Source organism: Patiria miniata, unplaced genomic scaffold (assembly GCF_015706575.1).
Source record: "Patiria miniata isolate m_02_andy unplaced genomic scaffold, ASM1570657v1 HiC_scaffold_20, whole genome shotgun sequence".
NCBI classification, from domain to species: domain Eukaryota; kingdom Metazoa; phylum Echinodermata; class Asteroidea; order Valvatida; family Asterinidae; genus Patiria; species Patiria miniata.
The window spans coordinates 27086308-27108895 of record NW_024037059.1 but is presented as its reverse complement, the minus strand read 5'-3'; the positions used below and the strand labels follow the sequence as shown (position 1 = coordinate 27108895).

General features: G+C 39.7%; 3 protein-coding genes and 1 long non-coding RNA gene across 5 annotated transcripts; 2 read left to right on the top strand and 2 right to left on the bottom strand.

The window, feature by feature from the left end:
- Positions 1-984: 984 nt before the first annotated feature.
- Positions 985-5544, bottom strand: LOC119727290. The gene is made up of 3 exons (XR_005270935.1): positions 5370-5544; positions 4164-4258; positions 985-3834 (listed from the first exon to the last, which is right to left on the bottom strand). It is a non-coding gene; the product is annotated as an uncharacterized LOC119727290 (long non-coding RNA).
- A 1431-nt stretch (positions 5545-6975) lies between these two features.
- LOC119728401 lies at positions 6976-10845 on the top strand. The gene is made up of 2 exons (XM_038200626.1): positions 6976-7274; positions 8444-10845. Exon 2 carries the CDS (start codon positions 8698-8700, stop codon positions 9682-9684), a length of 987 nt encoding a protein of 328 aa, XP_038056554.1. The 5' UTR covers positions 6976-7274; positions 8444-8697; the 3' UTR covers positions 9685-10845.
- A 269-nt stretch (positions 10846-11114) lies between these two features.
- On the bottom strand, positions 11115-15299 carry LOC119728400. Of its 2 annotated transcripts, XM_038200625.1 has the most exons (4): positions 15221-15299; positions 13605-13940; positions 13169-13324; positions 11115-12773 (listed from the first exon to the last, which is right to left on the bottom strand). In XM_038200625.1, the coding sequence occupies exons 2-4, from the start codon at positions 13914-13916 to the stop codon at positions 12627-12629; spliced, it is 615 nt and encodes a 204-aa protein (XP_038056553.1). In that variant the 5' UTR covers positions 13917-13940; positions 15221-15299; the 3' UTR covers positions 11115-12626. The 2 variants fall into 2 exon arrangements, with proteins under 2 accessions (XP_038056553.1, XP_038056552.1); XM_038200624.1 differs by having other exon boundaries at positions 11115-13324.
- A 975-nt stretch (positions 15300-16274) lies between these two features.
- On the top strand, positions 16275-21943 carry LOC119728402 (histamine N-methyltransferase-like). Its single transcript, XM_038200627.1, has 3 exons — positions 16275-16751; positions 18688-19005; positions 19939-21943. The coding sequence occupies exons 1-3, from the start codon at positions 16547-16549 to the stop codon at positions 20286-20288; spliced, it is 873 nt and encodes a 290-aa protein (XP_038056555.1). The 5' UTR covers positions 16275-16546; the 3' UTR covers positions 20289-21943.
- The last annotated feature ends 645 nt before the right edge of the window (positions 21944-22588 follow it).

Genomic DNA, 22588 nt, shown 5'->3' with positions numbered 1-22588 from the left:
CGCCTCCGGTAATACATCGTATTACAATTTACGTCACGTGACTAAAACGGGAGGTATTCCTCCTTTTTCCGAAAGTTTCCGAAGTTTGCCAAAGTCGTTTCGTCGACACTCGGATGTAGACCCCCTAGTATTTCCGAGTATAATATAGGTTTAATTAACTGTTAATTGCTTATTAATTTTTTTAAATGAGTTGATAAATACTATTCATTGCTTTCAATTAGAACACTTGAAATTCAGCGACGATTTTGTGCATCAAATATACTCGGATCGTATATGATCGTGATGAAACACATGGTTCCAATTAGCCTTGGTCAATGCTCTCGTCGTTATTCGTCCCGTACGCGGTCAATCGTCGGCATATATCCTCACGCGCTATGCACATGCATGTAAAAATACAGCGCGAACAGCGACCTCATGCGGCCACTAATTTTTTATGCAAATCAGTTGGGGACGATCTCGAGCCTTGGTTCAATCGTCGGCAAAAGCTTATGTTTTTCTTTATTTTGCGCTGGATTTCTAGCGCACGACCTCGTATGCGAATACAGATAAGTGTAGGCGGGGCTAATATGTGGAGTGTCCAATCACACCTTGGTAAATCCGGACGTCATCAAATTGTTTGCAGCTATTCGCCTTTTGCGGACGTGACAGGAACCACAGTTTTTGTGCATTGGTGCCGTGTGCAGAGACACACAACGTGTACGTGTATGGATCATGTACGGTGACACGTTTCACTATGCAAGTTTCCACGCAACGATCGACCAATAAGAAAACGACATTTAAGGTCAGCTAAGGCTATTAACATAATGAGCACCACCCCCAAAACCACACATGGACGATTGAACCAAGGCTCGAGATCGTCCCCAACTGATTTGCATATAAAAATAGTGGCCGCGTGAGGTCGCTGTTCGCGCTGTATTTTTACATGCATGTGTATATAGCGCGTGAGGATATATGCCGACGATTGACCGTTTACGGGACGAATAACGACGAGAGCATTGACCAAGTAAAGGTTCAAATGGAACCTTTCACTGCATTAAATTTCAAACTGCTTATCTGTTATGTCATTGGACACAATTTAAGTAATGGCATTTTGCCAGAGACCCACATGTTTCCTTTTCATCATGTGGTGCTTTGCCAGTCTCTGCATCTGGCAACACTGTTGGCCATATCTCAAATGCACAAAGATGAAAAGTGAGGGTAGCCCAGTGGTTCCCTACTTTTTCTCCTGCCTTGGCGTTTGGCACTTGCAGTGATGGGTGACATTCCAAAACTAAATTGAGCCTTTTCTCAAAAGGAGGCAGTAAAACATGTGATGAAGAATAACCAGGAGATACAACACACTCCTGCGGCTTGCAACTTAATATCGACTTATTTTCCAAGTCATCACAAACGGGTGCAAACACAACACTGGGCTCTAAAACAGGCCTTACATCAACAACCTCGTGGTGATCAGAGACTTCCACAATACCATCAACAGGTTTTATCAAAATCTGTTCTGACACCTCTACCTCTAGAACAGCTGCTACATCGGTACATGCAGGGACAATAACTACTGGCTCAGAATCAACATTTGTCTCACTAATTTCACTGGGAATATCACCACCTGGGACACCATTAGATCAGAAGACAAACTTTCCAGGTTTTTGACCTGTTGGTCTTCAACAAACGTGAGTAAAATAGCAGCATGCTCATTGAGTGCTGTCTCTATTGACTTAGCTACACTTAGCTTAGAAATGGAATCAACAGATTCACAAGGCTGTTCATTGAGTAAGTGGACCTCATCGTGACCATCCTCTAATAAATTTGAAAACACATTGACAATAGTTTGTGCTAAAAACTGATGTGACTTAACAAGTACTGTCTGGCAAAACCATGGTTGTGATATAAATGACCACCTACGGCCTACAGTGTACATGAAATTACAAGGCTTCACAAATTTGACAAAAAATCTGTACCTACACAGATATAACAGGGTCACAATACAGCCTATTTTCCATCCTACAAGGGATACAATGACATAACTTGTACACACAAAATCCAACCCAAAATTACAGCCTAAATACAGACTGAATCATGTCAAAAATAGACAAAATGCACAGACAAAATATGAAATGCACATCATGCACGTCAAACTTCACGTCAATATGTCAAAATATACAAGGGTCTGCAAATTAAGTCAGCAAAAATACAATCAGGCCATACTCTACATACAAACCAACTGTGCACACAAATTTGACTTCAGCTACACGTAGGCCAAAAGGCTTAATCTGTACAAATGCAGATCTACAAAAGAATGGATACCAAAGTCAAAATACACTTCACATGGAAGATAAAATTGCACAAGTGTATGTAGGTTAAAACTACAAGTGACCAAAACTACACCTGCTGACAATACTATAAAAAAATGCAGCCCAGTCAATAATACAAAATGGAAGAGATGATCATGTCCCTCAACAAGTGAAACGGCGCATCACAGCCTGGCGAATGAGGAGAAACATCTTGCATGGTAACAGCAACAGCAAATCCCATCTCGTACGACGCTCCATGATAAATGGACGGCCACAGCGAGGAAAAGGCGTTCGGAGAACTTAATAATTTACAATTAAGGAAACTGTTTATCCTACATTGTCCAAGGCATCCTGTCTACGACGCCACTTTTGTAGCAGGAGGAGTAGACATGGAAGAAAAAAATACTTTAAGCTTAGTAGGTAAATAAGTTGTGACGAATCCTATCTACGACGCCACTTTTGTAGCGGTACGCCATTAAGGAGGTCCGCTCAAATGATTGGATTTAAGGACGCCAAGGACAACCAAGACAAAACACTAGGAGGGGTCAAATTATGTTTGGTCTCATGAACTTGTTACAGATTACTCGTTTACAAAATCAATTACAATAGTTCTGGATCTGAATCTCAATCTAACTCACAAAACAAGTGTTACAAAAATCATATAACTTGGATTCAACTTTCAGCTCTATAAATTGTAATAACATTGTCAATGATAAATTATAATCACAATGTTTGTATTTCTAAAGTTGCCCCGCTTCCTAAGATTTCCAGGTGTCTAATGTTCTTGGTTCTAATATTTTAATCAGGTTCCTAATATTCTTGGTTCTAATGTTTTAATCAGGTTCCTAATATTCTTGGTTCTAATATTTCAATCAGGTTCCCCGAAGTTCCCCGAAGGCCTGGCAAGTGTACAACTGTGTAGTGAGCTAGGCCTCCATATTGCACAGTTTGGTGTGGAAGCAGAAAACTCGCGCGTACACGCACTGAGTGCGCGTTTGTACACATTTTTTTTCTGGGCTGTGTGCCAATTGTACGGTGCCTCGTAAAAAACGTCTCACTACAACAACAAAGTAGTTATTGGCACATTTAAAAATGCAAAACCAATTCTGTGTGCAGGCTGGAAAATGAGCGACTTCAATGAAAATGGCAAAACTCCTCACCACCACTGCCACCAATTTGAAAAATTCCAAATTTTGGTAATAACCATTCATATATGAAACACTAAGTTTTTTTCTCAATATACTTTATATGCCACAACAAAAATATACCTGACTTGGGTCCAGAATATTCTGACTCGCCCTGTATTTACCAATTTATCAGAGGCTCAGGAACGTTTTGTCATGAGATCCCATGGTTTATATGAAAACATTCTTCACATATAGGCGACTGTCAAGTAAAAAAACAACAACAGCTATATGCGTTTTGTACAACTTACGGTCCTCCTCTAGGGATCGGTCTTTTCCGTATCCGTCCCGATCCTGTCGCGATCTGCCCTCCAAGTATCGCTCCAGGAGCAGTTCCAACAACTGGTCCTTAGTATCTCTCTCTGGGAATCAAATCAACCAAGTTAAGACCATATGAATACTGACTCCGATCACTGGTATTGCACATTCCCACGTGAGGATCGTGAACTTTCGACCAAAACAATATTAATACTTCATCCAAATTTCATGTGACACTGGAAAAGGGTTCAAGATCAGCCAGTCGATCTTTATCGACCGTTTAAGACCGGCCACGTGACGGGCTCTCGACCAATAGGAATGGGTAAACTTTTCTCAGATAAAATGGTAACTAATTTTGTCCTTGAAAACCCTACTTGCCATGCAGTAAGGAATGCGGCAAGGAACGACCAACACGTACAGCACTCGCACATACCTTGACGAAGTGCCATGGCAAAGACGCAGCTCAGGCACATCAACAGAACCAAACAGGTGAATCCCTTCATCCTTTTTTTTTTTGCTGATTTCTTTCTGAGAAGAAAAAGGTTGAAACAATCACAGGATAAACTTCAATATGGTGTAATTTGGTACAAGATTTTTTTATCGTACAAAATATTGACTCAATTTACCCATTGGCTACTTGCCCAATTTTAACAAACCAACAAATAACATGTAATAACAAAGTTCAAAACAAATAACCTGAAATGTTTCCAAAGCGGCTAAATTTGGTTAAATTTAATCAACGTTGGGTAAAATGACTCATTTTAACCAACCGTTGGTTACCAGGTGAACAACACAATTAACAGTTGGTTAAAAAGTTGGTTCCAAAAGTGAACCAATTTTACCCAACGTTGGGTAAAGTGTATATGGTCAAATTGACCAAAAGAACACATTGGTTAAAATTCTAACCGACTTTTTTAATCAACCAAATTTTAATACGTGTTTTTAGATTGTAAGACTAGATCAGCTCTCCCTAAAATGACGTCACTATGCATGTATGTGAAAATTTATCTCGCCACAAATCCATTTAGGCCTGAGCACCGAAAGAGACTTTAGAAATGCAATACGAAGTTTGATAAAAAAGCAAAATGAACAAAGAGGTACAAATGGAAAAAAAATCATCATATTCACGAGACCACTTTAGGGTATCTTCAACGTCAAATTCATACGAGCATCGGTGTCTTTATCCGACCGAACAAAGAGGTGACCTTGCGCTAAAAACAAATGCCTCAGGGAAGTCCTGCAAGCATTCAGCCGCGAATACCATTCCCTTTTGTAACTTGATTGATTGGGGGTCAGTTTTCTTGGTTTACTGGATAAAAGGTAAATAACAAGTGCAAACAACAAGCGTAATATTAATGCCTGCCATCAGAATACGACATAGTTTCCCTTTTACTGAAATATCACTTACCGATACCTTAAATGTGATCCGTTGACAAAGTTAAAACCCCACGTTTGTGATCAAAACTGGACAAATATTCTTTCACTAAAAGAAAGCTTATTAATTGAGTTTTCATATCCAAGATCTGGAAAGCGCTATACAGTGCATGCAGAACTTCTTTTTTTTTTTTTTTTTTTTACACAGGGGCACCATTTTGGTTTCCTTTTGTTTTACTCACCCTGTAAATAATACGGGACTTACCAATGCCGGATGAGGAATTAAAGATGACTGATAAGCAGGCAGTGCTGTTGAGTATCGTTCATGTACGCGTTCGAATTGGCAGTCTGATTACAAGTGGGAAAATTGTAACTTTTATTATGCAGCAACCGAAGTAACTCTCACGTTCCCCTCCACGTGACTGACTCCTTTGAGAACTGCGCATGACGAAATATGCCACGTGACTCAGGCATAAGGTAGCAGATCCCCGAACGAATACCGCTTAAAAGGCAATATACAATACTTGCGAACATCAAGAAACGAAACTACCAAATGTTCATGAAATTATCATGCAATACCGTCGGACTGTCAGTACATTGTCTCAAGCATCCTGTGAAATCATGGCATCTGGTGTATTGTGATTTCCAAAAAAGTGTGTTTTTTTTGTATCAATTTCCAGGCCGACCATCGTTGGAAAAAACTTACTGTTTTGTTAATACTGCCCCCCAATTTTTGCAAAAGCAAAACGTTGTATATTCCCTTTAAGTCGTGCCTTGAATATTCATGAAACCATTACTGACCAATAATAATGGCTTGCGTGGCCTGTTTCTGGTATGAAATAAAGTTTTACGTTTTTTAGCACAAGCTTGCACGTAGCAGCTCTATATAATTGTGTGAGTGTTTTTTTGGGGGGGGGGAGGGGTAAACAGTCAGCGTTTTCTCTCTTGTCAAGTGGTGCGTTACTGGAATGCTACAGTATTCATATTTCAAATGCAGCGTCTGGTGACCTAGAGAACTGTGCGGCCCCTGGTGAGTTCATATTTTGCGTTTATGCCACCGTATCAAACAACGAGGTGCCTTACACAAGTTTAAAAGCTAATGAAATCCTGTTTTGTCTCTTTGTTAGATATGGTTGTGTTCTTTGAAATTGTCTCTTATCCAGCCCTGACCAGTTCACTGAAAATGTTATTAAGTCAAATGACCAAAAAAAAAAAAAAAATAGGTATGCGCAGTGTCATATTTGACTAATTGATAGTTTGTCATGTATGGTAAATTTTGACTAATTATAATTAGTCCTGAAAAAGTGTCTTATTTGACTAATTTCTGAAATGATTATTAATGCAATAAACTTAATTAGTAATGCGAGAAAATTAATAAGTATTAAGGGAAAATTAATTAGTAATGCAAGAAATTCAATTATTAATGCAAGAAATGTAATTAGTCGTATCAGAATATAATTTGTCATGCATTCACGGTGCCTCGCAGTGTACCAGCTCTATTTTCGTGTCGTGTTTTGTCGTCTTCATCGTCGATCACCCCCAAATTTCCCTAAAATTAACTGCGCTCATTTAAAGCTACAGTCCATCATTTGTAATTTGTATTTTTGCAGTCTAGCTTAATTGCTTGCCTAAACAAATTCGACTTTACCCGGCCGAGTCTCTCCAGTAGTACAGACTACAGTCGTTTTGCTACAATACTCGGCGGAAACATGTCCCACTATGGCATTTTGATTCATATGGCTACTTGATTCAATACAGATTTTAGGCTCTCGGAGGATCTATAGAGGGCGCGAGGGTGACGTCATTGTTTTGTTGGTCGGCCATGTTGGATTACAACATAACAACAACAAAACGCACATAAGTACCCGTACCCACATACATGTACGTACGTGACGGTAGCGTAGCGCAGCATACACACTTTTGTCAGTTGGTTGCTGTTTCGACATTTTCTATGTTTCCAAGCTGTGTAAGACATAGAAATGGTGAATTTTTGCGCAATTATTGGCTGCAGCAACAGGGGGGATCGGGACAAAAAATCTTTTTTTCGGCTGCCCGCCGTTTTGACCCGAGAAGGAGCTGCCACTCTGGAACTCTCTGTCGCAAATCGCCCGAGACAGTAAAGAGAGCAACTTGCCGTATGTACGGGTCTGCTCGGACCATTTTACAAGCGGTGAGTTATTTGAGTAAAAGGAATTCCGTATACGGACTCCTCTTATTTTTCCTAAATATGACTTGAAATTAAGTACCCAAAGTTGTAAATCTGATGAAGAAACGCAAATTTAGGAGGGAAAACTGAATCAAGATTTTTTGTCAGAAAACACCTTGACTTTTTTCTGTCATGGCCCATACAGTTTGTGCAGAAGGTCTGAGGAGGAGTCTGTATATGGAATTCTTTCCTAAAAATGATTATTTTAATAATATTATTAATATTACACTACAGTTACAGGAGTGAGAAAATTTAAAGTTTTTCTTTGAAATTTATGAAAAATCTTTTATTCTGTGGTACTCCATGGACTTAATGTTCCCCTGGCCCTCTCCACCTCTTTGCACTATCCCGACCCTTATTTGGGGTTTTCGTTATGTTTTTCATGCCCCAGGATGGGGATTTTGACACAAATTTAAAGTTTAAGTGTACCTGTGACTGTGAGCAAACCGCGCTCAGATTTTTGCCAGATTTTCTTAGGAAACATTGGCATGTCCCGTAAGTGTAGGTTTTGTGCATGGAAGTGGCTGGGTATGGAATTCTTTCCAATATTTTTCCTCGCTAATTTTTTTTTTTTTCATCAAGCCTGCACTTCAACAAGATTGTAAATCCATAGTTGGATGATGATGCCTAGCAGCGATGTCCAGTCAACATTCTGAGATTCTGAGATAGTGCTTGGATAATGGATATTATATGGAAATCAACGCTCATTTTCTCTGCCAATTTCTTGTACATTAGCCCTTTTTGTAACCGCATACGTAACCCCTAACTGCTCACATTGCTTTTCTGTCGTGACCTTTGACAATACCCACAATGCCTGACAACGGTGATCAACATCAAGATGGCATCCTACAGGGAGCAGTGCAGGACACATGCAGAGTGCGCGATATCAGACCTGCTTGACGCAAGCGCCTAGATGAGATGCACACAAAAAGCCTGTGTGTGAACGTAGTAGCACATGCATTGTCAAAGGTCACCAAAGAAAAACAAGGCGCATTGTTACGTATGTGCAGTTGGGAGTAAAAAACAAAGGATTATGGAACCAACCCTTTTTTTGTGATCAATAGGGGTCCACCCACTATAATGTTATTTGAATGAACAATTTGTTAACTTATTTTGTATTTTATTCCCTGTAGGAAAGCCCTCTGCATTGTATGATAATACCAATCCAGACTGGGCACCAACTGTCAAGCTTGGTCACAGCAACATAGATGGTGCAACTGTCACTCGAGACTTGGAGAGGTACCAAAGACGCTGCTACAGGCAGGGACAGAAGTCCAAATTGGATGCCGCCGAGGCTCTTCTCCAGCTTCATTCAGTTCCCAAGACCCCCAAACGACAACAGTCCACTTCCGAAGAGGCCTGCCAAACTGACTTGGATAGCAACTCCATGAATTCCACACAATCGGAATTACAGCGATTGTTAGAGGAAAATCGAAAATTGAAAGAGCAGCTGGCTGAGAGTAACAATAATTTTGATCGGCAGTTCTTCCAAGATAATGATGAAAATGTGAAGCATTTCACAGGATTGTCAAGCTTTGCCATTTTGGATGTTCTGTTTACGTACCTAGAAACATTCATTGTGTGCAGCTGTTTGAACAAGTTAACAAAATTTCAGCAGCTAGTGTTGTGCCTCATAAAACTCCGACTGAATCCTACATATGTGGACCTTGGGCAGAGGTTTAATGTGCATAAGTCTACAGCATCTAAAACATTTTTGAACATTATTAACATCATGTATATCAGACTGATGCCACTCATATTTTGGCCTGATCGGGAACAGCTGTGGGAAACTATGCCCATGAGTTTCAGGACACACTTTGGCAAACAGATAACTGTTATTATCGATTGCTTCGAAATATTTTTAGAAAGGCCGTCCAATCTTGCAGCACGAACGTCAACATGGTCTTCGTACAAACACAACAACACTGTTAAATACTTAATCGGCATCACCCCTCAAGGAGTCATATCTTATTTATCACAAGGCTGGGGTGGAAGAGCAAGCGACAAATACGTGGTTGAACATTCATCTTTCCTCCACAAGTTGTGTCCAGGGGATGTTGTGATGGCAGACAGGGGATTTGATGTTTCAGACAGCGTTGGAATGATGGGTGCTAAGCTTGTACTCCCTGCATTTAGAAGAGATGGGCCACGACTATCTGGAGAGCAAGTTGAAAACACGCGCAGAGTAGCAAACTCCAGAATTCATGTGGAGCGAGTTATAGGACATCTGCGCCAGAAATATACCATCCTCCACAGCACAATTCCCATGGATTTTGTCATTTCCAGAGATGATAATGTTACACTTCTGGACAAAATCACCGTTGTATCTTGTTCTTTGACCAACATGTGCCCATCAGTTGTTCCTTTTGACTGAATGGATTTTTGCTTTTCCAGACACAAGTGTCATTGAAGCAATTTTTCAATCTTTATTGCCTATTTTTCTTCCATGTCATAACAATTTTAGAACAAGTCTCCCTCTGCTTGAGTCTCAAGTTAAGTCCAGTTGAACTGCCTTCTGAGTGCCAAGTCAAGTCAAACTCATGTACATGTTCATGTACCTTCAAATCCCTAGTCAAATCAAATCAACACAGGCATGTTGGTGAAGTCGGGTCAAGTCAAGTTGTCACTGCAGTAACTTCGTTCAAGCTAAGTTTAAATTGTTATCTTAAAAAAAAATCTGTTTTGGCAGACTCGAGTCAGAGTTAAGTCGAGTAATTTCTGACAGTGATTCGAATCCAAGTCAAGTCATTTGAAAAAGTGAAGCGAATCCAAGTCAAGTCATTTGAGGTTGGATACTTGAGTCGATTGGAGTCCCGAGTCTCGAGTCCAAGTCATTACAACACTCTGTCATAATAGCATTGATGCTATTTGTTGTGGTTTTTCCCAAAATAATCTGTCACAAACCATTTGAGAGAAAGTAACGTTGGATCATATGATTTATAGCAACCCTTACTCCAATAACTCCATCCATTCGAATGTCTACTTCTTCATATTAGTGAATGGATATGATTCACATTGGGGGGGGGGGGGGGGTTGAATTTCAAGAAATATGGTCCAACAATAAAAAATAAAATGAGCACATAAAAATAGATTAGAAATGAATGAAAGTCGACTTTCATGGAAAAACAAAACACTCGTGGTGGTGACGAAATATCTATTGTATTGAATTTTGGCTAAAACCTCTGTCTTACTGAAGAGGACATTTAATGATTTATAATCGAACACGCCACTCTAGAAGCTGCTGGCCCCCGCCCATGATGAGTTATAAGCTTATTTTGTATAAATGCCTAATGCGGTGGTGGATGGCAGTGTAAATGTGATTCTTTTTTATAACCGGTGTATATAGTTTTCATTGTTGTGGCCATTTCCAAACACATTTTATCTTAACCAGTGTATTATTTTAATTATGATCATGTATTTATATTTATTTATTCATTTATTTATATATGTACATTTTTATTTATTCATTCATTTATTTATTATATTTATTTATATATATTATATTATTCATATATTGGATTGTGATGGATGCCATTTTCATTGGATATATCTATTTATATATATTATATATATTATATTATAAAATGTGGGGATGCTGCGTAGCACTGTGAAGCATAGTAGATGTAAAAACAAAAGTAAAACAGTGCTCACCGGTGAGCACTGTTTTACTTTTGTTTTTACATCTATATTATATTATATATATATTATATTATTTATATTATATTTATTTATATAATATTTATTTAAACTAAATATATATATATTTATTGGGGGGGGGGGGGGAAGAACCAGAGAAACACATCCTTTGGACATGTATACATAACAAGAATGTTATTTATTTTTGTATATTACAATTGTGGGTTCTGACATAAGGCACGCCTTTGAAGAGAAGTCAATTTTACAGTACAGTAGATAACGAATAACCTTGGGATCCATCAAAAGTTGTTGTTACTGTGGGTGATCATTATACATGTACTATAGACTATAGGAAGCAAAGAGATACACTGTAACTTACAAATTGAGAGCCATGAGTCATGTTCACGGATGCAGAATGTTCATTAGAGCAACTTTCTACAGTATTTTCTGAAATGTGTTCACCTGCATTGTCGTATGAGTATGCACAGTGTAAACTCAATAATAAAAACACTTGCTTACTGTTACAGAAAGAAAAACTTTGATCAGAGGTCCTTTGTTTTTATTACAGCCTGGTGTGTGTTACAAGGGAATTCTATACATGTACATTTGATTGCACCCATTTGAAATTAATACAACTAGGAAAAGTAAGGTACATGCAGGAGCCCTTTTTAAATGTATTCTTTTAAGGATAAGGGTACAGTCTTTCCACAGTGATGGAGCCCATTGGACAATTAAGATCATGTTTTTGCACAAAAGCCTTTATCTTTTCTCAAAGTGAAAAAAAAACTAGTTTTTTCAGGGAATGGCTTTAGCCCAAAAGTTATGCATTTTTTGCCTTGGGGTGGAAAAAAGAAAGTGATTAAACTCTCTGCAACTTTCCTTAAAAAGCACAACCAATTATTGTTATAATAAAAATTTCATTCTTCCTTTTTCCGTGGTATTTTACGACACTCTGGGCAGATCCATTTCCCTTTTGGCAGTCTCTTTATCTGGAGGCAACTTTGGTGGAACCAGGTGATTTTGCAGCCTTCATTAGCGCATGAGATCATCTTGTCCACAGGTTGCGATTTTCCACAGTAGCAGTGTGTAGCTGGTGGCTTATCGTGAACAGATGGGATACGGGTGTAAAATTTGCCCATTAATTCTGGTAGCACTGCTTTGTAGAAAAACTCGCGACTTTTTTCTAGAATTTCATCCCACATATTTGCATCAGGCTCAACTCGCTCGATATGGACATCTGTATTTGTCCACAACACAAAGTCAGCATAGTCAACAGAGCAAGTATGTATTTGTGTTTGAACCTGATACATGTATGCATGTTTCCTATCAAGAGAAACCTCGTTATCATTTGCTACAAGGCATGTATTTTGTAGGGATGCATATTCATTGACTTGAGTGTCACGAGCACAAAATGGACACTTGATTTCTAGGACACCTTCCCCACAGCAATCACAGGAAATACGCCCATCTGGGGAAGCCCCAATGTGGGGGCAACTTGTGTTAATTACCAAGCCAGAGTCCTTAACATCAAAATTATGGTGCACTTCTCCCATTCTTTCCACATAAGCCTGCCGTGCCTCTATTTCATGGGAGCATCCCCACTTGGTTGCAGCTGTAGAAAACCTGCACGACTCTGGATAGCACACAGATTGAATGAGTGATTGAGAAGGTTGGTCTGGATTAGTCCTGCAAACATTCTTCATCTTTGATGCAGTGGTGCGGCCTGATCGAAAACGAAACCATTTCTTGCTGGATGATTGTGCTCTTGTTGCCTTTTCTACATTGTCTGCCTCCTCTTGGGTAATTGTCAGCTGAAATTCGTTGCATCTGTTAAGCAGGTCAGGAAATGAGAGAGTTGAGTACTGAGGGTTATACAGATCGGTTAGAATTGGCGGAAGGATGTTGTCAGTATGTGATGGTTTGAATTGGTGGCAGTGTTCAGGTACAACGCTGAGGAGTGCCGGCTTAGTTCCTGTTGCATTCATCTGCGAGAAGAGGGTTGTGAGTTCAGCATCAGTAGGCCCAGGAACTATCTTCCGCACCTTGCTCCGTGGAGGTGGCATCAAACCATCATTAACTAACATATCAAGCTTCCTCTTTTTGGTTTTGGCTGATGTGAAGTCTATTTGAGCTACAGGTAAGTATTGGGCATCCTTTACAGCAGATGGAATCTTCCAGTAAGCTGGTTCCTGTGTTACTGTTTTGCTATCTCTGATACGCACCTTTGTGTCAATGTAAAACATCAAAGCACTGACATGAGTACAAGCCTCTCCGAGACCAGCAATGCAGTTGCAGTGGGTTGCGATGATCTTCCCACACTTTTCTGCAATTAACCATGGCTTGAGTGCCGCCTCCCGCAGTCTCTGTGAATGCATCACCTGCAAGTGTTAAGAAAAAAGTTACAAAACATTTTCAGTAAACCAAACAGAAAGAATATCACACGAAGTAACATGCCCAAGACCAATGTACAAAATATGGAATGTAAAGATCTGATATTTTTTTTCCTTAAAAAGTTGTATATTTCATAACAAGGACAATTAAAGACTTGCACTGTATTAAAGTAGCATCTTCTTATGGTGTGCACTGATGGGGAGTGAATTACAGAAAGTTTACATTAAGGGCACATAATTTTTTTTCCACCAAGTCTTAGTTTATTACCTTTGCTGTAACAACGTGCTTGCCGTTGATGACGGTAGAAACGACATTACGAACCCATCCACTTACGAATTGGTTGTACGCATCCAGGCCTTTATAGCATTTCAAGTCCTCCAAAGTGTATGGACTAGGAGTATACACTAGAAAATTAACAATGTCAGGATACGATATTTGAGGAAGAGAATGTGGATCCTCTTTCCATGACCGCAAACTAATTGTGTATGGATCAATGTCATCAATACACTGCAGAATCTTGTTATATCGGACTTTTGCAGGGCCATCCAGGGCTTGGTAGTATGTTGATCTTGCTGCCATGATAACAGGTTTACATACAGTCAACTGCGAAATAAAAACAGAACACAAAAAAAGCAAAATTAATGGCGCTCAATCTGCAGAGTAATAACACATACACACACACAAATTACTGGTGATCGCCAGCTCTCATCAAGCTCATACAGGGCAATACTTGACATTATAAATCAACCTTTGCAGTGTTTGCCCTTGATTTAATTGACAATTACATTTTTTCCCTAAATAAAAACAATAACTTAGGCCAAAGGCTAAGTGCAGTTCAGATGGGATAAAAATTAACAATGAAAAATGTGATGATTTCACTATGAGTAGGAAAAACCTAAATATTCAGCCTGTCTCATATGTTTTGTACAAAAGAAATGTCATTATGGTCAAATACTGAACTAACGCTAGGCTAGTCTCGATTTAGATCCTCTGTATAATGCGTTGTTTACATTTGGACGTGTATTGCAGTAAACAATGCATTAAACAAAGGATCAAAATCGAGAATAGGGCTAGGCCTGAGTCAAACAATACATGAACAAAACATGGTAATCCTTACTTTTAGGACCCCTTTCCTATATAAGGTTAAAAGACTCACCAAAACAGCTGACTAAATGACACTCAAAAGTGACATTCTGATATTTATTGACACATTTGAACATTTGGCAACGACACCTCTTGAATATCAGCAGGTTTGATTTTGTAGAAAGAGGGCAGGGTTTTGATTTATGAGGGGTTAAAGACGACGATGACAAACAGAAAATAAATTTAAAAAGCAAGATGGCGAACTGCAAAAAAAGGTAGGAAAGTCACATTTTCTTTGAAAGTGCTTTCAAAATTATAACTAACACGAGTTTGTCTGAAGAAAAAAGACTTCTTTAGCCTGCAAAAGTCACTTTGGTACTGGACAGTCATCTGCAAAAGTCAGTTTTGAACAGAACTTGTAAAAAATAGAGGTGTCCTAAAAGTAAGGATTACCCAAAACATATTTACAAAGTTCCAATGAAATTTTATTTTGGCGTTATTTTCTGATTTTTTTTCGAAGTGCACAATGACAATGAACTCTTTTAAAATGCGCCCCAAAACATGAAAATGATTTTACAAACTGGAGGTTACAATGATTTATCTGAATTTATCAATTTTAAAGAAATTATTAAATGTTAATGTGGGATTTTCAGAGATTTGTTCAAGTGCGCCAAGTCTGCACGTTTACTCGTTACTTACGGAACACCCAGCTGAATTTGTGCCCAATTTCCGGACGCCACCGTTTTTTTTATTTCGGACTTGATTTCATGACACTGAAATCTTATGATTAGTAGGCCTACCTGGAATTACATCCCCGCTACAGTTGTCGATTTAGTGGTAGCAGCAAGCACTTCAGCACTGGAGATCAATGAATCATGATGTTGTGCCCATTCTTGAAAATCACGCATTCTCGAGAATGGGCATGCACATTCTCGAGAATGGGCGCGCATTCTTAAGAATGAGCGCCCATTCTTAAGAACGAGCACGCGTTCTTAAGAATGAGCGCTCATTCTTAAGATTGGGTGGGAATATCACGTGCACAATTTATGAATTTTGCCCAATCTTAACAAACATTGCACGACATAATTATGTTAAATGAATTGTATAGCGGTTAAAAGGGAAACAATTCATATAAAGAGGAAAGAAAATGTGCTATGCTTCTGTACTCGTATAACTACGATAATTTGAATCAAAGTAAACCTGTTATTATTGCTTTTTTCTGCCCACTATGGGAAGTTTTGTAATAACGGAGGACTGGGAACTAGTCTGGGAAGGGCTTTGTTTAGGCTAGACAAGTTACAAGTCCCTGCATGTATCATATGCGTGCCACGAAAAAAAAACGATGTCCCGGAAGCTGCCAAAATTGCTCTTTTGACTAGATAGAATCCAGCTCTGCGACGTTATGGTGGGATGTGAACAATAAATTGGTGGCAATTTAAATGGGAAATAGCATTAGCACTATGGGATGTCGCAGTATTCATTCTCATTCTTCACATTCTTCATTCTTACGTTCCCCCCCCCCGCTTTTATTATCCCAAAAATCAGAATTCTTTGCACTAGTATTATTATGTCTCTTATATTTTCCCGGTCCCCGCCCCCATATTAATACGCCTTTACTTATCATATCCACTCTACTAGGATTCAGCTAGACTTGCCAAGCGCAGCCGGTGCTCGGCATCGACAAGACCGTTATCTTGTCGCGCATTCTCGAGAATGTGCGCTCAATCTGGAAGAGTTATTTTTTGCCAAGATTGAGCAAGGATCCAGTTGCACATTCTCAAGAATGTGCATGCCCATTCTCGAGAATGCGTGATTTTCAAGAATGGGCACAACAATGACACTAACTTGTCTTGCAAGTCGAGTCGTACTCGGGATCGTCTGTAATTTACGTGTTATAAACTTCGCGCCGTCAACGTCCCTGTAATCCAATATGGAGGGCGCTGTGCGTTGCTGCGGTAACATGACGTGGGGCGAGACGGCTCTATATTAATATTTTCGTAATTTCTTCGAATTTCAATCCTTTCATGATTGAGACTGTTTAAGTCAGTTGGGTCAAAATCCGTCCACCTATCTGCAGGTTGTCTACAGCTGTCAAAATATTGGAGTAATCAAGCAGAAAAGAGAACATGGACACAAAATCACTACAGAGTCTGCTCAGCGATCCGAGCCACTATGCCAAGGCGTTCAAAGTCTTCTGCGCTCGGTCTGACAAATTGAGGGTGTTCTCTGACTGGGTGGACGGTGTGTTTAGCGAGGCGGTGGTTGGTAAACTCCAGGCCACACTGGACGGACAAGAAGAGCTACGGGTCCTTGGAGTGGGCAGTGGATCAGGTACGTTACATTTTATAATGCTGTTGTATGTATGTATTGTCGCAATGCTAATTGTCAACAAACCCAAAACAAGTACCGTGTTGCAAGAAGGCTTGTGTAAAAGGCTTGCATGGAATCGATCAAATTGATTCCTGCCAGAGCTTAAAAATGCGACGCCGATGGCACACTATGGAACACCATACTTTTGGTCAAGTTTCGGGACAGACAGACATACGTCCGTTCCAGCGGGCGGACACTTCTGGGGTACCTCCATTATTGTCCCTTTGTCCCTATTTCTAATGATTTCACTTGCGGGGTACCCTATTTTCTAAAGATTTCACTTGCGGGGTACCTCCAACAATGGACAGGTACCCCACAAGTGGTCACTGGTAAGCACGGACAGACAGACATACGGACGTTCCAGCCAGATGGACTTCCGGGGTACCTCCATTGTTGTTATGTCCCATTGTCCCTATTTCTAAAGTTGTCGTTGCGGGGTACCCTTTTTTCTAAAGATTTTATTTGTGGGGTACCTCGAACAAAGGACGGGTACCCCACAAGTGGTGCATACAGACGGACCATCCGATCGACTGACCGACCGACCACCAAGTGACATGTAGATCGAAGCTCCGGCCACAGCTTGATTATACTATCACCATGGCATCGATGAAAACAGTCGTCTTCGATCCTCTTTTGCTTTTACTAAAAACCAACTGGATGTTGTGCCCATTCTTGAAAATCACGCATTCTCGAGAATGGGCATGCACATTCTTGAGAATGTGCAACTGGATCCTTGCTCAATCTTGGCAAAAAATAACTCTTCCAGATTGAGCGCACATTCTCGAGAATGCGCGACAAGATAACGGTCTTGTCGATGCCGAGCACCGGCTGCGCTTGGCAAGTCTAGCTGAATCCTCGTTCACTGATTCTCAATAATTATACTGTTGCAACGCAAGGCTCTGAAAAGTAGAGTGGATATGATAAGTAAAGGCGTATTAATATGGGGGGGGGGGGACCGGGAAAATATAAGAGACATAATAATACTAGTGCAAAGAATTCTGATTTTTGGGATAATAAAAGCAAGGGGGGGGGGGACGTAAGAATGAAGAATGTGAAGAATGAGAATGAATACTGCGACATCCCATAGTGCTAATGCTATTTCCCATTTAAATTGCCACCAATTTATTGTTCACATCCCACCATAACGTCGCAGAGCTGGATTCTATCTAGTCAAAAGAGCAATTTTGGCAGCTTCTGGACATCGTTTTTTTTTTTGTGGCACGCATATGATACATGCAGGGACTTGTAACTTGTCTAGCCTAAACAAAGCACTTCCCAGACTAGTTCCCAGTCCTCCGTTATTACAAAACTTCCCATAGTGGGCAGAAAAAAGCAATAATAACAGGTTTAATTTGATTCAAATTATCGTAATTATACGAGTACAGAAGCATAGCACATTTTCTTTCCTCTTTATATGAATTGTTTCCCTTTTAACCGCTATACAATTCATTTAACATAATTATGTCGTGCAATGTTTGTTAAGATTGGGCAAAATTCATAAATTGTGCACGTGATATTCCCAACCAATCTTAAGAATGAGCGCTCATTCTTAAGAACGCGTGCTCGTTCTTAAGAATGGGCGCTCATTCTTAGAATGCGCGCCCATTCTCGAGAATGTGCATGCCCATTTTCGAGAATGCGTGATTTTCAAGAATGGGCACAACATGGACACTTTTTGGCAGGGCATCCCTCAAATGGATCCGCCTTCACTAGGATTGCGGCCAGTTGCCTTAGAAGCAAAATCCAAATCCAGTCTTAATTTGACCAAGACCCAAAGGCCGGCTATCGGATGATATTGCAGCCCAACATCCGTTTGGAACATCTCAAGACAGTTGGAAGACTGACTTATTGGTATTATAATAATTACCTATAACTATTATAATTATGGCCTGTACAGGTGAACAGGATTGTGTGATGTTGGAGCAACTCAAAAAGCGATTCTCACTCGTCAATAATCGTGTAGTTGAGCCTTCTGATAAGATGCTAGTCCAGTACAAGGCGTTGGCTCAATATAAGACTCACGAACTACAAGGTGTCGAGTGTGATTTTCGGCAGCAGACGCTCGAGCAATACCAGAAGGCGGGAGATGCGACTAAGTTCCACTTCATCAGCGCAGTTCACTGCATGTACTACCTGGACGACTATGACAGCTCCCTGGAGTATTTGTACAACTGCCTGATCCCTGGCGGAGCAATACTTGTGATCCTCAAGTCAGGTCAGTATTTTATGCAAAATGCTAAATCCCATTGGTTTGGCGTAGCACAGCTCTCCCTATAATACGTATTTCTTTCTATCCATGGGTGCTAGTCATGGTTTGTGCCCTTTACACAATATTAAGAAGGAAACTCAAAGCATCATCAGTATAGGTAATCGCCATAATTCATACATGCACGTATATATCCCACGTGGAATTGTTGACCGGGCACAGCCCCCTCAAAAATGCTAGTAGGCCAATGTGTTCAGCACTCTAGCTTCCAAAATCAGTCGTGAAGAACTGCGTATTACAGGCTTTAACATTAAAGGGGCATAGCATGATTTTTCTAAGGAACATATTTTGTGCAACTTTCTACTTCTCTTAAATGTATGAAAACTGTTTGAAGTCCCTTTTTGGTAAATTGTATTCAAAACTACACTTCTTTAAACATTTACAAATTTTCCATGCTTTTCCGGACAACAGAGGGCGCTGTTGCTGTGAGTCATTTTCAGGAAGACACTGTTCAGTTTATGGGTTTTCTGTTCAACTTATGAACCCGAAATTGGAAACGTTTGTGACAAAAGTTTGCTCACTGGCTGTATTGATACAACAACGAATCACAAGAAAAGAAAAACTTATGACAGCCAAAAAAAATATAAATAAATAACATTCTGGCAACTTTTGTTGTCGAAATGGCTGTAGGGCCTAGCATTGAGGTTTCCGCCTGGTTGGCATCACAGTTTTGCACATGAATATGTAAATTTTCATTTGCATAAAAACCACAAACGCACCAATAGGCCTATACCCTTGAAAATGGCAAAGCGAACGTTGGAAATAAAGTTAAAAAGGACACAAAGATGTGTATTTTCAAGGATTGCATTAAACAAAATTACATTGCATAGCCCCTTCAAAGCTGGGTATAAGTTGACAGATTTTTGGTGTCTTTTTGTTCAGAAAACAACGGATGGAACCGATTTCTGGACCGCTTTCCTGAGCTTCGTCGGGGCGGTTGTGAAATAACTTCAGCCGATATACGCAATTCCTTGGACCGCCGTGGCATCCCGTACACGCAGTACCACCAACCCAACGGTTTAGATGTTACCAAGTGCTTCGACGAAACTGCCGATGAAGACAGCTTGTTGGTTGATTTCCTGACCCATTCTGTTAACTTCAAGGAGACGGCGCCCGAAGACGTACAGAGATCCATGATGGAGTATCTTGCCAGCAGCGACTGCTCCAAGAGGGAAAATAACACCATACTGCTGAACATCGACTGGGATGCAGTAGTTATAATTAAGCAATAAGAATACAATTAATTGTATCAAAAAAATAATCTGGCCACAAAATAAATATGAGTTCTTTCTGAAAACTGCCGGAATGGTTACCGCAAACTTGGGGAAAGTTTCGACAAAGTGAACTCATTACGTCAACGTTTGTGCATGGATTTTCATGAACAGCGCGCCCTTGTTGTATCAATATACCACGGCCCTCGCCCTAAAGACTCCCCGTCAGGAAAAATTGCAGAAATCGGTGACCACCGCCATGAAAAATATTTATGTCTTCGCTCCTTTTCCTTACTCCACTGCGATGTATTTACTAGTCTGTATCGGCGCCCTCAAGTGACAGGACATAAAACATAAGTAGTGAGTAGTTTTATCGTAGATTAGTTGTTAGCGATGGTAATTAATTAATGATTTCTTAAAGTTATTTCCGAACATTAGAATATGTTTGTTATAATTTGTTTGTTTGTTTATAGTTTTTTTCTGGGTGTGGGATTTTCGTAATAAATTTTGTTTGATTTAATAGTAATTATTTATACTGTATAATAATCTGGGTTTTTTTTTGGTTTGACACTCTCTGATGACAGTTTTTACAAACTTTTGTCTAGACCAAAACAATCTTTCTTTTTTTAAAAGATTTTTAATTATTGTCCGAAGATATAAAATTAAAATTAAACTTAAAGTGAAACATGAAACATCCTGAGATAATTTCTACACAAGCCTAAAAGACTAGGCGAGCAATTCTTTTTTATATTGATTCAGAATGGTTGAAATTTAAGTCCGTAGAATAAGCTATATTGATATAGTAATGGAATCACAGATGCCCTTCATTGTGTCGTTCACATGTAGACTTGACTCATTGCACTATATAATGACTATATGCATAATCAAACCCCCAGTTGCGGATCCAGATTCGGATCAAGAGGGGTTTAGCATTTCTTTTTCAGCGGCCGGACAATGCCGGCAGAACACAATTTTTTGGAGAGGGGGGGGGGGGGGGGGGGCAGTTTTGTTCCCGAATAAGCCAAAAATTTCGCCCAATTTAAAACATGAAAGCTAGAAGGTTTCAAACGTATTGCTTTGGTTGAGTTTGTAAGTGGTGTACGCAGTGTAAATATTCAAGAGTAAAACTCGTTTGGCCAACCCACAAAGAGTGCCGATAATGTCATTATTACTATTACAACGATTATAACAACAATATCCGACTGGCGCGAATCGAACGACAGAGGCCGCAATTAATTCGCGTTTAATTGTGCAAAGTGAGACTTTCTACGCGAGCTCATTAGCATAAAATGTGATCCCACAATTTCTTTTGAAAACGGAGACAGTTTGGCTTTAAAATTGATGGAATTGTATATGTCCAAGAATCATCTCCCTGGATTTTGGGATCCAAGTCCGTTGCGGACAAAGTACATCGTATTGTTGATTATATTGTACGATATTGACACACACGGTATTGTATTGGAGAATTTTAGTTTAGTGAACGGATAATGACTGTGTAGAGAATGGTACCTTAATTAGCAAGCTTTCTATTGTTATTGCTACGATAGCAATTCATGTGTTAATAGTTGTAAATATTACATATTTTGCATTTTATTGTATAAGTTTCGTAATGTAAATATTATAAAGATTAAAATATCTCCAACACATGGAATTAAAGCTCGGTGTGGTGAATAATCGAAATCTTTCTGTGCAGGTTAATGGTAGCGTATACGTTCGGTGCATGCAAGGGATCGGGAGTGTATTGTTTTTCTTTTCGTTACTTTTTCGTTCGTGGAAAATATAGTCAGATTGATAAAAGGAATAAAAATGTCGCGGGGGTGGTTGGGGAGAGATCCGCCCAATTTATGTTAAAGGGAATGTACAACATTTGCTTTTGCTGCAATTTTCAGAAATAAATGGATTTGGAGGATTAGCGTGTTATAGCAGATATTGTTATAGCACATATTGTTACACTGACTCGTTTCACGTTTTGGGCTTGTAGATGCTGGAAAAACTAAGAAAATCTATCATGTTCTTGTAGTCTGGCTCCCTGACCCCACTTAAGATAAAACGGAGCAATTTATAGACTTAAGGGAATTGTAAGGTCAGAGAATCAGTCTAACAGGCTTGTACCCCATCACAGGTGTGTAATTAATTGCACAGAAAATGCGGAATAACTAAAAACGCAAATTTAGGAGCAGTTTTTGAAAAAAAGCCATTTTTCTCCAACGCTGGTCGGCCGACCGGCGTTGGAAAAATACATTTTTTTTCTTGAAAATGTCAGCACACCAGGAGCCACGATTTGACTGGATGCTTTAGACTGTCAGTCCCAACAATCCAGT

Coding starts and splice junctions, on each gene's coding strand:
- LOC119728401 (XM_038200626.1), top strand. CDS start 8,698: ATGAATTCCACACAATCGGAATTACAGCGATTGTTAGAGGAAAATCGA.
- LOC119728400 (XM_038200624.1), bottom strand. CDS start 13,916: ATGGCAGCAAGATCAACATACTACCAAGCCCTGGATGGCCCTGCAAAA. Junction 13,325..13,604: donor AGCACGTTGTTACAGCAAAG/GTAATAAACTAA, acceptor TAACACTTGCAG/GTGATGCATTCACAGAGACT.
- LOC119728402 (XM_038200627.1), top strand. CDS start 16,547: ATGGACACAAAATCACTACAGAGTCTGCTCAGCGATCCGAGCCACTAT. Junction 16,752..18,687: donor TGGAGTGGGCAGTGGATCAG/GTACGTTACATT, acceptor TGGCCTGTACAG/GTGAACAGGATTGTGTGATG. Junction 19,006..19,938: donor ACTTGTGATCCTCAAGTCAG/GTCAGTATTTTA, acceptor CTTTTTGTTCAG/AAAACAACGGATGGAACCGA.